The sequence below is a fragment of the Micropterus salmoides genome, unplaced genomic scaffold (assembly GCF_014851395.1).
Source record: "Micropterus salmoides isolate LMB-PRFRI ecotype aquatic unplaced genomic scaffold, ASM1485139v1 Ms_hic_scaffold_2, whole genome shotgun sequence".
NCBI lineage: Eukaryota > Metazoa > Chordata > Actinopteri > Centrarchiformes > Centrarchidae > Micropterus > Micropterus salmoides.
The window spans coordinates 32,980,620-32,997,215 of NW_024041150.1; the positions used below are offsets into that span (position 1 = coordinate 32,980,620).

General features: G+C 39.8%; 1 protein-coding gene across 9 annotated transcripts in view; it reads left to right on the forward strand.

Annotated features, from left to right (window-relative positions):
• The window catches only part of LOC119912170, a 44,152-nt gene extending 28,283 nt beyond the window's left edge, over nt 1-15,869 (forward strand). For all 9 annotated transcript variants that reach the window (XM_038731212.1, XM_038731216.1, XM_038731218.1 and 6 more), the window contains 18 exons: nt 301-339; nt 679-804; nt 921-1,047; nt 1,574-1,741; nt 1,859-1,893; nt 6,244-6,402; nt 6,534-6,668; nt 7,484-7,522; nt 7,605-7,745; nt 8,587-8,669; nt 8,834-8,857; nt 9,624-9,852; nt 9,972-10,034; nt 10,250-12,308; nt 14,329-14,439; nt 14,863-14,979; nt 15,075-15,190; nt 15,274-15,869. In XM_038731212.1, coding sequence (XP_038587140.1) covers nt 301-339; nt 679-804; nt 921-1,047; nt 1,574-1,741; nt 1,859-1,893; nt 6,244-6,402; nt 6,534-6,668; nt 7,484-7,522; nt 7,605-7,745; nt 8,587-8,669; nt 8,834-8,857; nt 9,624-9,852; nt 9,972-10,034; nt 10,250-12,308; nt 14,329-14,439; nt 14,863-14,979; nt 15,075-15,190; nt 15,274-15,348 — 3,846 coding nt within the window. In that variant the 3' untranslated portion in view covers nt 15,349-15,869. The remainder of the gene's footprint in view (nt 1-300; nt 340-678; nt 805-920; nt 1,048-1,573; nt 1,742-1,858; nt 1,894-6,243; nt 6,403-6,533; nt 6,669-7,483; nt 7,523-7,604; nt 7,746-8,586; nt 8,670-8,833; nt 8,858-9,623; nt 9,853-9,971; nt 10,035-10,249; nt 12,309-14,328; nt 14,440-14,862; nt 14,980-15,074; nt 15,191-15,273) is intronic.
• Nucleotides 15,870-16,596: the final 727 nt, after the last annotated feature.

Here is a 16,596-nt window from a genome sequence, read left to right on the forward strand (position 1 = left end):
AGGCCGGAATCTCTGTGCCTGTGTAATTGGATCATGTTAACAACCGTTCATCCAATCGGCCTCCAGATCCTGAATCTGATCTTGACTTGACTTGTCTCTATTATCAGATTTTCACCAGATTTTACTAAATTGAATGTATATCAATGAATTCTTATTTTATTTCCCGGACTCCATAACACTCCATTTATACTGATGTGTATACAAATTCACACTGAGTCTGCAGTGTATTTGTGTGTGGGGTGTATTGTGGAAAAGTATCTTTGCATTTTAACACTACCTACTTTGATGTTTCTGTTTTAGTTTGGGTTTTATGAATCGCTGATGAAGCTGATGAAGTCTGTAAGTAATGCACGTACACTTAATACCCTCTTATTTGTAAACTGCTTTAAGCTTTAAATACAACTTGCGCAGTGAAAATATCCCCTCCTGTCTTAGTTCAAAGTTGAGGGGGCATCTTAATTCCTCCGTTTCTCACCAAACTATATATTGAACGTGATAACATCTGGAAACTATCCACAGTGATGTAAAATAGTGAAGAAGTACATTAAATTCCAATTAACATAGTGTGCTAACTGTGCTAAATTAATTTATTGCAAATTGCAGTGTGGTTGTGTGTGTTCATCTCCGTCCTGTTGTTAATGTTTTGGTTTGGATGTTCACTTCCTGTTCATGATGCAGCGTGTGGTTGATGATGGAGTGAGAACAGTTCTCATCAAGAACATTTCACAGAGTGAGATCAGGGACCTGAGAGAAGCTTTGAAAAAAGTCAGTTCTATCAGAAACTACCTGCCTCTCCTCAACAAGGTAAAAACACACACATACAAGTACATGATGTTACAGTGGCTCTGAAAAGACTTCACGTTACTTACCTTACCTCGTGTGTGTGTGTGTGTGTGTGTGTTTGTGCTTCTGCGTTCCAGCTGTTTATAGAATTTGAGTCTGTTTGCGATGCTGATCGGTTTGGAGTTTGGCACAGTCTCCTGAAACAAGCACCTCGACACGAAGTTCACAGGCTGAAAATACCAAACACCTGCTATCGATCACCACGTAAGTTTATTTTAGTAAATAAAAACAATTTATACATATGATATAGAATGTTTAATTTTTCAGAAATAATAGCAAATTTCATATTAAAAAAAGTTTGAGACAAGAGAGACACCTGATAACTTGAAGTACTGCATATACACACGTATTTACAGTAACATGATTACTGCAGCACATGTAAATGTTTTGTCCGATTACCAGAGTTACCTAGTCTCTCCAGTAAGTAACCTGGTTACTTACTGGAGAGACAGATATTTTGTACAAGACCATCATCACTGTGTTAAATTAATTAATTTCTAGAGAGCGACAGTTGTGGAGAGCAGAAGGTAGTGGAATATTTGCTAGATGTGTGTTTTCTTTAACTTGCTAAATGTTTTTTTCGTTTGGCATCTGGTAATAATACTGGATCATGGAAAATATTACAAATGAATGATTAGTATAGAATAAAATGACCAAAATGACACTAAAATATTTTGTCACTCTTCAAATATATTCAACATAACAGAAAACTCATCTTTTGTCTCTGCAGCACCAAGATTTCCTGAAAACGCTCTGCCGGATATCAAGGATGTTGTTTTCGGGGCAACTATCCCTCTAATAAAAAACATTCCTCAGGACAGCATTTCACCATTTTGGGTCACGATGAGAACTAGCCCCTTCCTGTTCCCCACCTTGTCTCCCTGGTTCATCATCCCAGGTAAGAGAGGCAGTTTATTGATCCTTCGTTGTCATCGTGACAAGTTTGAAACTGCTAGATTGACCATGTTAACTTGTTCAGTAAGGTGACTGTGTTTGCCTAATTTTTCTCTCCAAGATTACCTGACAGTCAGAAGAAAAGACGACATTGAGGTACGCCTGTTTCTTTCCACTACACCCAATTTAGTTGCTTTTATATATTATTATGTTCAAATGCCTCGCGAACATGTACGCAGGATAAGCGGTTGACGGTGGATGGATGGAATATTCAGATGCATTTGGTCCACCTCAACCTGCTGGTGTAGCAATGTGGCTCTGCTTTACGACACACTATGGTCCAAGCGTTTCACTGCACATGAGAGTGAAAAATAGAGGTTGTGAAAATGAAAAATTATGTCATTCTGTTCTTTACAAGAAAAATACAAGTAACTGAGTGTTGTGGATGATTTCCCCTCTTATGTATGCCTTAGATGCGTCCCTGACAAAAGATATTCTACCTGCGGGTAATTTCAGAAAAGAGATTTAAAATCCTCCAATAGTGTCCCTAAGTATCATTTTGCAGCAGCACAGTAATGAGCCTCTCATAGCCTCTTTTTACCTTTTCTGTATTCAAGTCAACATGCAGCTCCACTGTTCCATGGCCACTGACGATGATGGCACCTATCTCACAGTTCCACTACTGAATCTAATAGTGTTAGATATCAGGAAAAAAATCAACCTTAAATGTGACTTGTGCAAATGTGAAAAATGCAGACCAGTCAGGGAGCCCATGCTGATCCCTGTCCACTGCCGAAAGCGCCTACAGTGGACACGTGAGCATCAGAGCTGGACTATAAAGTAATAGAAGAAGGTGGCCTGGTCTGATGAATCAACACGTGGATGGCCGAATCCATCTCTTAATTGGGGAACACCAGGATGCATAGCAAGAAGGCAAGCAGGCAGAGGCAGTGTGATTGTTTGGGCAATGTTCTGCTGGAAAACCTTTGTTCCTGCCATTAATGTGGATGTTTCTTTGACACGTACCACCACCTACCCTCAAGGTCCTCCTACGGTGTCTTTGTACAATTCCTGCCTTTTTGCCCAATTATTTTATTAATTTTTAATAAATTAACCTTCTACTGGGGTGTAGTTCCACTCCAAAATCTTCTTCCTTGGTAATTTTCCATTGTCTCATCTGTAACTTTCCATCAGTGTTATTGTATACCATCTGGTGGGCACATTTAGGTACTAATTGTCACTTTCTTCCAACTAACTGTTATCTATGTTACTTTTTGTATGTCAATATGGGCTGTACTGTCAAACTTTATCATAATATTGTCTTATATTTTTGGGTAGTTTAGTCTTTAATATTAACCATTAAAACTTCAGAAAGTCAAGTTATATTTTGTAAAGATAAGCAAGCATAAATTAACACTACTAACACATATCGACATATACATATAGAATCACTGTTAAACTATCACTTATTGCATAAAGTCCATCATTCTTTGTTATACAGTACTTTTCACATAGTTTCGATGTCTGCTCAGTAGAATCACAGGGAGTTTCCCACTTGGCACAAAATGCTCACTATCTCCCCTTCTTATCGTTGATATTTACTTTCTAGGTTATATTCCTTTTTATCCAGTGACAGATAATGACTTATGGCCCTGTTAAGTCTGTCTGTTTGCTATGCATGCTCACAGACCGTCACCTCCCACCCTTCTCGTACCTGGATCCTTATCTTTTTAAGGCTTCTGATCTTGGACTTTTAAGATGTTAGAGTGCAAACTCATCATAATAGTTGTCTTTGGTTAAAACAATCATTTTACAGAGTGAATCATAAACTTTAAATCTTGCTTATATATGATTGGAGCAAAGACCGATCATTCAGAGAGTAATTTTTAAACCCCAAACATATTAAAACTTGTGTGTGTGTGTGTGTGTGTGTGTGTGTGTGTGTGTGTGTGTGTGTGTGTGTATAATGTTTCTTAACGTGTATATATAGAAAGGGTGGCCAGTAGATGGGACAAAAGTTGCTTAGAATATACCATATAGTCACTTCATCCATAGCTTAAAACATTAAGATAGTAAATATTACACAACATAGGCATGGGGGCAAGAGAACAATGGGCTGGTTCAGTTTTGCATTTGTTGCCAGTTTGTTGTCCACTATGTCTCCAATCTCTTGTTGCATTTCTCCATGCTTTTCTCCAACCAAGCGTTTACATCTTCCATGTCCGATATCCGTTGCACTGCCTCTCCAAGCCTTACTTGTATGTTCTCAGCCAAGTTTTTTGGGCTCTTTTGTTGTCTCCTTAAAGGGATACTAATTGATTCTTATTCAAAACAGTTTTTGTTAAATTCAGCAAATATTTCCTCGCGGTTCACTAGCTCTGTGTTATCTGTGTTCTCTGAAAAAAATCTTTTTTTTTCTACACAGATCTGGCTCTGTAAATGAAACACAAAGTTGAGCTGTGCAATCCCTACAACATTGTTCCGGCCAATCTGAAATAGGTGGCTGTAGCACACTATGCACAGGAGCAGTGGGAGAGAGAAAGTTGTAAACACCAGTACATTCAAACATGCTGGATTCATTACTAGACTCCAAGCACTGTCCAGATGGAGAGATGGCCGAGAAACAGCCAAAGGTCTGAAGAGTACAAATTGTGAAACAACTTATATGACCAGGCAATGGCAAGACCCGTGTTTACATCGAGGCGTTTAAATGCTGTAGAAACTTTGATTTGAAAGAAATGAAAACTGATGTAGAGGTTGCTATGTTTCTGCTTGCCATGTGAGACAATTAGCTTTGCTGTTTCACAACAATGATAGGTTAGATCTATTCACTTGGTTGTCATGATTGTGATGGGCGATCCCAACTGGTTAGCTTCGTTAGCTTTGCTGCAGCTGTAGCTGAACTAAGGGTAGTTGCATTACTTTTGGCCACAAAGACCTAAAAAATGGTTTTGCTAGGACAATGGGATTGCTTGGGTGGATTCATAATTTTCGGCCAACAGTCTTCTGCCATATTTTAGCAGACATACTTAATGGGCATACATTACCTTGGAAATGCATGCCCATTAATTTGGGGAGTGGAGCTTGTGATGGAGCACTGAAGTGAGGGGTGTATTTGTTTGGCAGTTGAGAAGTACGATTTATTCTCTTTCCAAAAGCTAAAATAAATCCAGAAAAATGTCGGCTGTGGATTGTTCCTAATGTAATGTTAGTTAGCTAATGCTAACTAGCTAACTTCTGAATGAAACGTAAAAAAGTCCTACTGTTCTGCTTTTTAATGATTGTAATAATGACTAGAGGCTTACCCAGCTTTACAGTGCTGATCGTTCATATTGTTGTCTTTGGTCTCAGTCGTTGAGGGATGTGGCGGTTCACTTGTGCTGTGTGATCGGTAGGCTTTAGCTTCTATCTTTAATTTTTTTCACGTCTGTTTGAGTCAGCTTGAGTGGAGACGCCAGTGTGCTGCCATCTTTCTAGGCAGTCCCATGTGACTTCATTAGCATCCAAGTTTGTCATAAATGTGCATATGAACTAGAGCAGAATTGATCAAACCGACAGTGACTTTAAGTAGTTCTCTGTCGTTCGCACTGTTTAAAAAAAAATCATATCGGTTCAAGAAAACGTAAACAGACAGGCGGACAGGCACTCCGCTAGTACAGCAGATGCTCAGTGGATGTAACCATGGCAACAGCTTTTGTGGCTATACAGCTGTGGCCTACTAACTTAAGTTAAAATTATACACAATGTTACCAGATATATCAAGTTTTGCAGGGATGCTCTGCCATGTGAATTCCCTCCTGTTAATGTCCTGATAACTATTTAATAAACAGTAATAGATTCTGGAAACTCACAAACAGCGGGAGGATCAGTCTCTCCTCCATTGATTTGAGCTGCGCGTCTTATACAAAAAGTTCAAGACAAGACTTGTTGCTCCGCCTGTCAGAATGCCCGCGCCTCCCTTCCTACACGCTCGCCTTTCATTGAAAATGAATTATGAGGTGCTTAAAATGCTTCCCATGTGAAAAGGCCTTAAGGCTGTGCCGATTTTAACAATGACATTTGAAATGTAAATAAACATTAGAATGTCTATTCATTCTGTTTAAAGGCCAGATTTATAAATAAACATTTATAAATCAACTACCCTTATAAACACAATGTGAGGAAGTAACTGTTCTGACGTAATGTCAAAGATGTCTGTGTATTGTGGTGTAGAGATGTCTACTGCTCCTTACTTGTTTGGAGCATGTGCTGAGGAATTACATTTGTTTGATTACATATTGTTAGTATTAAACTATTTGTAGAATTAGATCCCAGTGGTGACTGCACGGGATTGTTTTTGTTTGAGGATTTAAAAAATATGTTTAGGGTGATGGAGTCATGAAATATGATGACAAACATTTGAAGCTTCATTTAGGGTGTTAAAAAAAGACATTTGGTACAGCCCTACCTTTGACAAAGACTCAACACATGAATTATACTTTGGGCTTTAAACTTGGTGTTTTCTAGAAGGCCAGTGGTTCCAAGTTCCCCACAATCATGTTGACCGGTTTGCCAGAGGGAAACTACCAGCATGAGGATGTGGCCAAGCTGGTCTGGCGGTATTTCCCTAAACAGAACCTTCGCTCCCTGTACTACAACGTGACGGTCTTAACGCTGCAGAGGAGGGTAAGGAGTAGAAACTGCACACTGTTACAGCCACAAACATTAGTGTGATTACAATGTTATTAGTTAAATGGAGCTGTTTTGTTTGAATTCAATAACTTGTCCTTTCCTATATTTCCCCTCTTCACCTCTAGGCATTTGTGTTTTTTGCTGATTGGACTACGTGCTGTGATTTTGTCCGAGATCACCTCAAAAATCCGGTTTCTGTCAAATTCTGCACGCTCAGTGTACACTTCGTTTTGCAACACATGAATCCCGAGTCCAGTGAGGTATGGACTCTATATGTACAGTGAGTGCTGTAACTTTATGTCAGGATCAGGATGGGATCATAGACTGTATAAAACATGGACATAACTGCCATCACCAATAGGTTTCTAAGGACCTGTTGTGAATCTTAGTGTGGTGGCTTCACCTTCATCTTGGCAGACTCCGCTAACTTTTGGCTAATCCAAAAATGGGCAAAGAGGTGGAGTTTAGATGGAGCTAGCAGACAGCGAGTGATTCAGCACCTGTCACTCAAAGTGGCCACACTCTTAATTATGCATAACCTTAATATAATTTAAACACTAAGTACAATTCAACCCCTGTATAATTGCTATGAACGGGGAAATTTGTATAGAGAACAAAACTATTTTTGTACTAGGCTGTAAATTGTAAAGAGTATTTTAACAAGGGGGTCTATTTGGATTAACTTGATTTGGGAGCCAGCCTCAATTGGCCATTCCAGGAACTATAGTTTTTTGGTACGTCCGCGATGGCTTAATATTTTAGCACCATAGTTTGCAGCTTGGATGGGATAGAAAAAACTACTTTCAATACTAGACAGGAATCAAGAGGTTCCTCTTTATTAACAGTTTATACTGCAAATACTGTAATTCCTTTCTTCTGCAGAGATATCATAATAAATAATAACATCTATACTGGTGTTGTTGTTAGAGGAGTACTCTGCAGACAAGCACAGAAATGCAAACATGTACACACAATTTTGGCTATTTAGAGAGAAAATGTTGGTTTGAAAAACAAAATGTTAAAAATGCAGATATAATTTTTTTTGGCAATCCGTGACTTGTAATAATTTTTTCAGGAGGGGATGTACAGAAGTCTGATGAAGTGGAGCAATGCTGTAAGTCAATAATCTTTTGTCAAGTGAAAGCGGCTACCTTTGGATCTCTGGTCCTTAACGCAAACTATTTCTTGCTCTTCAGGGAGTTCCAGAGCTAAAGTCTCTGGAGGAGCGGTTGCTCTGTGTGGAGTTTTCTCATACTTCTGTGGCCCTCATCAGGAAAGTCATCGAAGTGGTGGCTTCCATCACAAGCTTTGTCAGCTTCCTGCCGCTTGCTAACAGGGTACAAGAACACAAACACTTGCATTTTTCACGTTTAAGTGTTGAGAGAACCACCATGTCACTGTATCTTAAAGCATAAAGCCCTTTGTGTGTGGTTGCAGGATGTCAGGAGAAGCTAAATATGCTGTTAGCTGCAGCGGTGACAGTGCTCATATTGAGATGTTACTCCGTGCGTTATTTATTTTTAGAAACGTGTGAGCATTGTGACCTCAAACCAGAGCTTTTGGCCCATTACTCACTTTTTGGACTCTAGAAACCTGGAGTTTTCAAGTTGTCTACTACTAATTTATATTCAAAAGCATGAACTGAGCTTTATTTAATTGCAGGAAATTGTGTGTAGTGTATAATCAATTTATAACCTAGATGTGTTTTATTTTTATCAAAGCAACTATATTATTTCTATTACCTATATGTGTTTAATTTTAAAAAACACTGAATTTATGATCAGAAGGCAACACACAAACATTTGTAGGAACCAAGGTCGTTTTGTTGAGCAGAGCCTGGGGAGTTCAGCTAGTAGCACTGTTATCACAGGGGAGAGACGGGTACAGGCCTTTTGCCAGGAATCATATCTATGTGGCTGGATCCTCCTATTCTGTAGGAGTCTAGGATAAAGTTCAGTTCAGTCAGACAGGCAACGGCACATGGCTCACGCCTCTTAAGTCTTACCCATCAGAAAATTTAAAGCCATTAAAGGCTGACCAAGGAAAATAAATTGAGCTAGTTAAAATTCTTATGGCTTGTTGCTGTTCTCTCTGTGTTGCTTTTATCTAGTCACTTTCTTCATCTCTCCCTCCCCTCTTGTCTTTTCACTCTCTTTGTCCATGACTGTTCTACCTCAGATTTGCATTGAGATGGCTGACTCCAGCGGTGTAACACAAGTGGTGAAGTTCGCACCGGCCTTTTTTGAAAAGCAAACAGCTTGGTATGCATGTGTTCTTAAAATAGTTAGGGGTATGAATGGGGTTAAATTAGTTCTGTAATAACTAACCTCTGTTTCCCCACACAGTCTTTATTAAAACAGGTATTCTTTGTGTGTGTTATTCATTTTGTAAATCCCCATCTCCTTCATTTTATTTTTTTTTATAGGATGAAAGTTAAAAGTTTTGAGCCGTGAGTATACCACTTTGTAATTTATTCTTGTCCAGTCAAAGCTAGGGTGAGAGACCTTTACAGAAATGACCGTTCATTACATTAGAGCCGTTCCCCTACAAGTTTACATACTGCTGATTAAGCCTGTCACCGCCAGGTAAATCTATCTGTTTTCACAGAATGCCAGAGTTTTTTTTAAATCTGGAGCCTGTGGTGACATTCAGATGCCATGTTTCCACAACGGAAGTGTTTTATGCCATGGTAATATTTGTGATGACAGAGCCAAGTGTCATTGGAGAGATTTACGCATACATCCCAGGGTTAAAGATGAATTATCAAAGATTTTGTAAGGTTTTGTTGTAACCATTAAAGTTGATCGACAGAAAATGAATCGCCAGCTATTTTTTTAATGAAGTAATTGTGTAAGAGATTTCAAGCATAAATGACATAGATGGTTGGTTTTGTCTATTTTAAATTATTGTAAACTGAATTTCTTTGGGATTTGAACTTTTGGTTGGACAGAAAAACTCATTTGACGGCATCAGCAGGGATCCTGGTGAAATGTGATGGGTATCATCTGAAATTTTAAAGATGATTTATTGAGAGAATGGTCTCAAATGAATTGATAACAAAATAATCGTTAGCCCTAAAGATTTTACAGGAAGAGATGATTATTATAAAAACACTCACTGAGACATTTTTGGCATAAACCAAGTGTTATATTCATTTTGTGAGACAATCCTGCTGTCATTTGCTTCTGACAACCTTTTTCTGTTTTTAATTTTAGTTTGAAAAGCCTAAAAGAGCGTCTACGAGATTCTACCGAGTTCACAATAAACTTTCAAACAAACACCATCAGTGTCAAAGCCAAGCCCCCAGCTGTGAAATGTCACACTCATTCTCGTCCCTCCAAACTTTTTGATACTGGGTCACAAGCTGCTCTTCCAACCAGTGGCCCTGGTGGATCCAACATTTCTGAGCCCGTCACAGCAGGACCAAGTGCTAACAAAAAGAGGGTGGTTATAATTGTGCATGTCAATGTCACTACTCCTCAACCCTTCCCAGTAAATGTCTTCCCAGTAATTTCACATGTCACTAATCCAGGAAAACCTTTTTTAATATATGTTTTCTTTAGAGCCCCGGAAACAGCAACACAAGCTCTCGAACTGCAGCGGCTCAAGACGCACCACAAAGAATGGTACATCACTTTCATCTAGACAGGAAATCAGACCCTCAACCCTGGAATGATTTTTTCCAAAATTAGCCTATGACAATTCTCCCTGGTTCTTTTCACTAGTCCTTGTTCTTTTAACAGATGTATGAAATAAAATCAATAGGTACATAATGTATCTAATCTCCTATTTTATCCTGATGGTAACTGATTAATTGTTTCTTTCTCTCTTCTCCATCCAGGATGAGGATGATTTTACAGATGACAGTGTTTCTGCCTATCTTCCTATCGCCTATCTTTTTGATGAGCAAAATTTCTGCGGTTGTAGGACACCTACCCGCTTGTCCTCCACTGCACATGAAAGGGAAAAGATAACATCAGCAGCAACTGTCAAGTCCTCAAGGGAGGCTCATCCAAACCCACTTAGACAAGAAACACAAGACACAGAGAGCGCAGTGGCAAAGTCTGATCACAAAGTTTCAGCAGAGGGCATTGCTGCAAAAACTGTTGCTTCACAGACAAAAATAGAAACATCATCAGAGATGCGTCCACCTCCGCATGGACATGAGGTAGAGTTGAGCCAAACCCAGAGTCTGGATGCTGATTTTAATGTGAACACTCTCAAAGACCAGAAGACAAGGAAACAGGAAGGGAAAGAAGATGTTGACAAACATTCAGAGGTGGAGGAGGACGACAGAGAAAATTTCCAAATCCTTGATTCACTCGATGATCAAACAGATGAACAGATGGATGATGGGGACCAACATGGCAGCTCTGAAACCCAGCTAACTGGACCTGAGGGAAGCCAGACTTTGCATGAGGAAAAAGGCATATTCCACTTAGAGGAGGACAGTGAAATGGAAACGACCAGTTCTTTACAAGTGCTAGACAGTGTTACTGAAGACCAAGCAGCTGCAGGTCAAGAGGACAGTCGCCTGGTCCAAGATGACGGTTCCACAGTAAAACAACTGTCTGAGAAAGATGCAAATCCAGTAGTCGACAAATCTGATGATGCCGTTAAAGATGCAGTTGGTAAAGAGACAGATAACAAAGAACAATTCCAAGTGTTAGTTACAGGTAGCAAACAAGGTCCAAAGGGAGATGGGAAGAAGAAAGAACAAAAAGAGGAAGAGGTCAAAGTTAAAACACTTTCAGCAGAATCCTCTAAAACCTCCAAAGATGTAGAAAATCCTGATGGCCGAATCCCAAATGAAGACCAGCTTCTTCAAGAATGCAACAGCAAAGACAATTTAAAAGGCCCTGCCACTGATGTTACTGAAGAAGAAACCTTTGAGATGTTGGATTCAATTAATGATCAAACTGCTACATTAGATGACAACCAAAAACTTGAAACCCCCAGTGAGCAGATATCCAAAGAATACATTAGACCCGAAGGGGAAGAGGAAGACACAGATCTGGTAACCGATACTGTGAAAGATCAGCCAATGAAGTCAGAGGTAGACGACAAGGAGAAAAGCACCAAGAAAGAGGAGGCGACCCCTAGAAAAGATGAGAGACAATCAAAGAGGAGTGACCCTGCAACCTCTGCATCCAAAAGTGAAGAAAAAGAGAAATCTCAGGACAAGATGGTTAAAAAATATGAGACACAAACTAAGATGGGCACCAGTGCAGCGGTTTCTAAAAAAGACAAAGAGGTCACTGAGGAGGTGGTTTATGAGGTAGTAGATTCTGTTGAAAATGAAGTGTATAGAGATGCTTCCGCCACAGAAAGGTCTGGCAGAAGAAGGAGTGCAAGAGGAAAGAAAGTAAATGAGAACGCTGATGATGAGCTGACCATCATGAGAAGATCTACCAGAGTAAAAAGGGAAAGAACAACTAATAAAGATGCTTCGATTGAGAAAACACAAAAAGAGGACACGCCAACAAGAAGGAGGCACGCTCCTGCCAGAGAGTCACAGGAACGAAGCAGGGAAAAAAAACCAAAGAGAGAGGCAAAAGTTCCTCTAAAAGAGAGCACACCAACAAAGAAGGACATTGCTGCAAGAAAAGTAAGTGAAGACGATGCTAACTGTGAAATATCCTCTATGGAGGATGGGGTTGTTAAGCATGATCAGCCCGCCACGGGAGGAGGAGTAAAAGGAAAGAGGGGAAGACCAAAGAAGCCGGTTCAAACAACTAAAAAAGACAAAGTAACATTAAAGGCTGACGAAGACGCATCCGAAAAAGTGGCTGATGAAGCAGAAGCAACCGATCTGACTCTTAATTCTGTTGAGAAGAGAAAGGTTGATGATCAGCTCCCCACAGGACAGTCTGCTAAACGCAAACATGTTAATGACTCAGGTGTGTGTTCTTCTGTCTGTAAATACTGCTGTATATGTGCACATGTACACTCACCTAAAGGATTATTAGGAACACCTGTTCAATTTCTCATTAATGCAATTATCTAAGCAACCAATCACATGGCAGTTGCTTCAATGCATTTAGGGGTGTGGTCCTGGTCAAGACAATCTCCTGAACTCCAAACTGAATGTCAGAATGGGAAAGAAAGGTGATTTAAGCAATTTTGAGCGTGGCATGGTTGTTGGTGCCAGACGGGCCGGTCTGAGTATTTCACAATCTGCTCAGTTACTGGGATTTTCACGCACAACCATTTCTAGGGTTTACAAAGAATGGTGTGAAAAGGGAAAAACATCCAGTATGCGGCAGTCCTGTGGGCGAAAATGCCTTGTTGATGCCAGAGGGAAGAGGAGAATGGGCCGACTGATTCAAGCTGATAGAAGAGCAACTTTGACTGAAATAACTACTCGTTACAACCCGAGGTATGCAGCAAAGCATTTGTGAAACCACAACACGCACAACCTTGAGGCGGATGGGCTACAACAGCAGAAGACCCCACCGGGTACCACTCATCTCCACTACAAATAGGAAAAAGAGGCTACAATTTGCAAGAGCTCACCAAAATTGGACAGTTGAAGACTGGAAAAATGTTGCCTGGTCTGATGAGTCTCAATTTCTGTTGAGACATTCAGATGGTAGAGTCAGAATTTGGCGTAAACAGAATGAGAACATGGATCCATCGTGCCTTGTTACCACTGTGCAGGCTGGTGGTGGTGGTGTAATGGTGTGGAGGATGTTTTCTTGGCACACTTTAGGCCCCTTAGTGCCAATTGGGCATCGTTTAAATGCCACGGCCTACCTGAGCATTGTTTCTGACCATGTCCATCCCTTTATGGCCACCATGTACCCATCCTCTGATGGCTACTTCCAGCAGGATAATGCACCATGTCACAAAGCTCGAATCATTTCAAATTGGTTTCTTGAACATGACAATGAGTTCACTGTACTAAAATGGCCTCCACAGTCACCAGATCTCAACCCAATAGAGCATCTTTGGGATGTGGTGGAACGGGAGCTTCGTGCCCTGGATGTGCATCCCACAAATCTCCATCAACTGCAAGATGCTATCCTATCAATATGGGCCATCATTTCTAAAGAATGCTTTCAGCACCTTGTTGAATCAATGCCACGTAGAATTAAGGCAGTTCTGATGGCGAAAGGGGGTCAAACACAGTATTAGTATGGTGTTCCTAATAATCCTTTAGGTGAGTGTATATTTACACTGTAGCCACAAGAGAACTATTGATTAACTCCATTTAACAAATTGTGTGATTTCGAATCAGTACACTCTTTACAGCAGAAATTATTTCTTGTAAAAGCAGGAAAAACACATGTATAAATAATACATGATACATAAAGCTTCATTCCATTAGTATGTAGGATATATTTTTAGTTATTGATTAAAGAGCCCTGGGACTGGCCTGCCTAAATTAAATGCAGCCATCATTAGATCTGCTCTGACATGGATCTGTTTAGGTGTGTCTTACAAAAGGGGGTGAATAAAATCCAGATGGGTTTCCTTATACACTGTACATGCATTTTAGATCACAGATCTGATTGCATCCCTATTGGTTTTCTAGGGCTACAAGCAAATCAGCATACGAAGAATAATATGAAGACTTTAGCTGTTTAGTTTCAACAAAAACAGTTAAGCTGCTCCCTCATCCATACAGACTATCCAGTTTTCGCAGTGGTTAACATGTTACACCTTCTGTATGGTGAAATATCCCATAAGGATCTGATCCTTCCAAGATGCATTAAAATACCAATTAATAGACAAGGGCGTCTAGTTGAAACTGGTTGACACCATTTTATACACGCTAAAATACGAGTCTATCCTGCCAACCCAGGATTCAACCGCGATCTAAAAACGTTTTTCCTTCCATATCTAAATATTTATTTGTTTGTATAAAAGGTTCTGTGTTAATGTTTGTCTGAAACTTTATTTTTTGTCCTGTTTTAGAGGAAAGCATTAATTTTGTGACCGTAGACGAGGTGGAGGAGGAGGAGGAAGAGAAAGTGGTAACACCCAGGACAAGAGGCCGGACAAAGAAGAGAAGCAGACAGACTCCTGGTAACACTATATCTTTTATACAATCATGTCATTAATTTCAAAAATGAAAAATGTGTAGTTTTGACATAAAGAGTCATCTTGGGTTCAATGTTTTCCAATGATGGAGCTCTAAAATGTGAAACTTAGTTAATTACGAGTCCATTTCCACTAACAGACATTTTATTCTTCAGTTTTGGCATACCGTCCACACGGAGCTTGTATTGTAGACCAACAAGAGTGGAGGAACTTGTAAACTGTTTCCAAATAGAATGCTGGAACGAGTAAATTTGCCTCGAGAAATGAGTTGACATAATGAATCAATTTTCAAAATCAAAAGCAATTCATTTTATCTGCTCTACTTACATTGCAGTGGGGATGAGATTTTTTTTAAAGTCAACTTAAGCCCTGTAATTTTGATTTAAAGATTGTTCTTTCCTTCTTTAGCTGTGAGCAAGCAGAGGGCGGAGCTTGTCGAACCTGAAACAAAGCGATCTTGTTCTCGGTCTCATTGTGTCTCTGCTGACTACAAACTGCCGGCATTTAAACCCAACAATCCTCTTGGTGAGAGACACACACACAGCACTCATACAACAGAAAAAGCAAATGTTTTGTCACACTTTTCCCACCTGTTTCACTTTCACCGCCTCCCTCTTCAGGTCAGGACTTTGTGGTCCCCACATCAGGTTATTTCTGTAATCTCTGCTTTGATTTCTACGAGAGCACGGCCAAGGACCTCCACTGCAGCAGCCAGAGACACTACGACAACCTGCAGGTACACACAAAGACATAAACAAAATGAAACACACTAAAATACACACACTTGGACTCACGCTGTTCACCCACTTCTTCTTTCAGAAACATTACCAGAAGCTTCAACAGAAACCATCAAGACGTTCAACACAAAGTGCTCAAGGCTCTGTTTCTGAATGATCCCAACTTCAACTACGGAATTATTTTTGTATTGTTTGTTAAAAATGTAAAAATCGGGACAAGAGAAACAGCTTCACGAATCACTGCAGAGGAAGCAGATTAGATGTGGTCATAGTGACTCCTTGTTTCATGTAAATGATGTAAATTATACAACAATAATATAAAGATATTTGAGCATCAGTTTCCCCATTAGGATTTGAACTCCCTCTAAAGGTGCCTTGTTCTGCCTGTTACGTTGTATCAATTGTTTTTTGGGAAAAACAGAAACTGAGTTTCATCATGAAGTCTGTAATGGTCACATTTTTTTAACAAATAACTCTTACTTTAAAGGGTGCTACATGACCTATTGTACCTATCAATAGATCATTACAATAGTATTTTTAAGATGATTAGTGTAGTCACCACATACAAACAAGAGGAGAATGTAAACCTGTAAGTTTGTTTACTTTTTTTATTTACAGTTTTTGCATAAAAATCCTGAATGGAACCGATGGAAATAAAAAATCCAAATATCGCGGAAATGTTTTTACTCCTTGCTTAACAAAATGCAATAATAAATTGATAGTGCCGTTTAGCCTCGAGGCTTTACGCAGTCATGACAGGTGAAGGTTTATTACTGGTGGCTTTAATGCACTTACTTGTGTGGTTGAGTGGCTGATTAGTTCACACAGATTCCGCATACAGAAATACATACATGTAGTGTTGAGTCGTTCAAAGAACGTTTCGTTCATAAGACCTAATCGTGTGTATGACTCGGGAAGAACGGGTTGTCTCAGTGAGTGATTCGTTCATTTTCACGCATGCGTGAAGGATCTTGGACTCTGGACTCTCACAGAGGTCTTGGACTCTGGACTCTCACAGAGGACTCGTCACACGACAGCTGCAAGGGCTCCATCAGCACAGGACACAGAATTGATTAGTTCACAACTCACAACTGTGGGTCTCTAGGTCTGAGTCGTTCATTTGTCACGTGACAGCTACTGTGGAGCAGGAATGAATGACTTGTTCACCGCTCACATGGGTCCTCCTCAGTCTTTCTGTTCACTTGGCAGGCTGAGTGACTGCCAGCGGCGAAGAATGAGAGGCTGGTCGGCTGTCAGGTAACAGTCACTGGACTGACATTATATCTAAAATCTATTTTGTGACATTTAATAAAGCATAACATTATTACATTTTAATAAGAGTGTGTTTATTTATATAGTGCTCAAGCTTATTACTTCAATATATTTATTGCAAATCTGATCATGG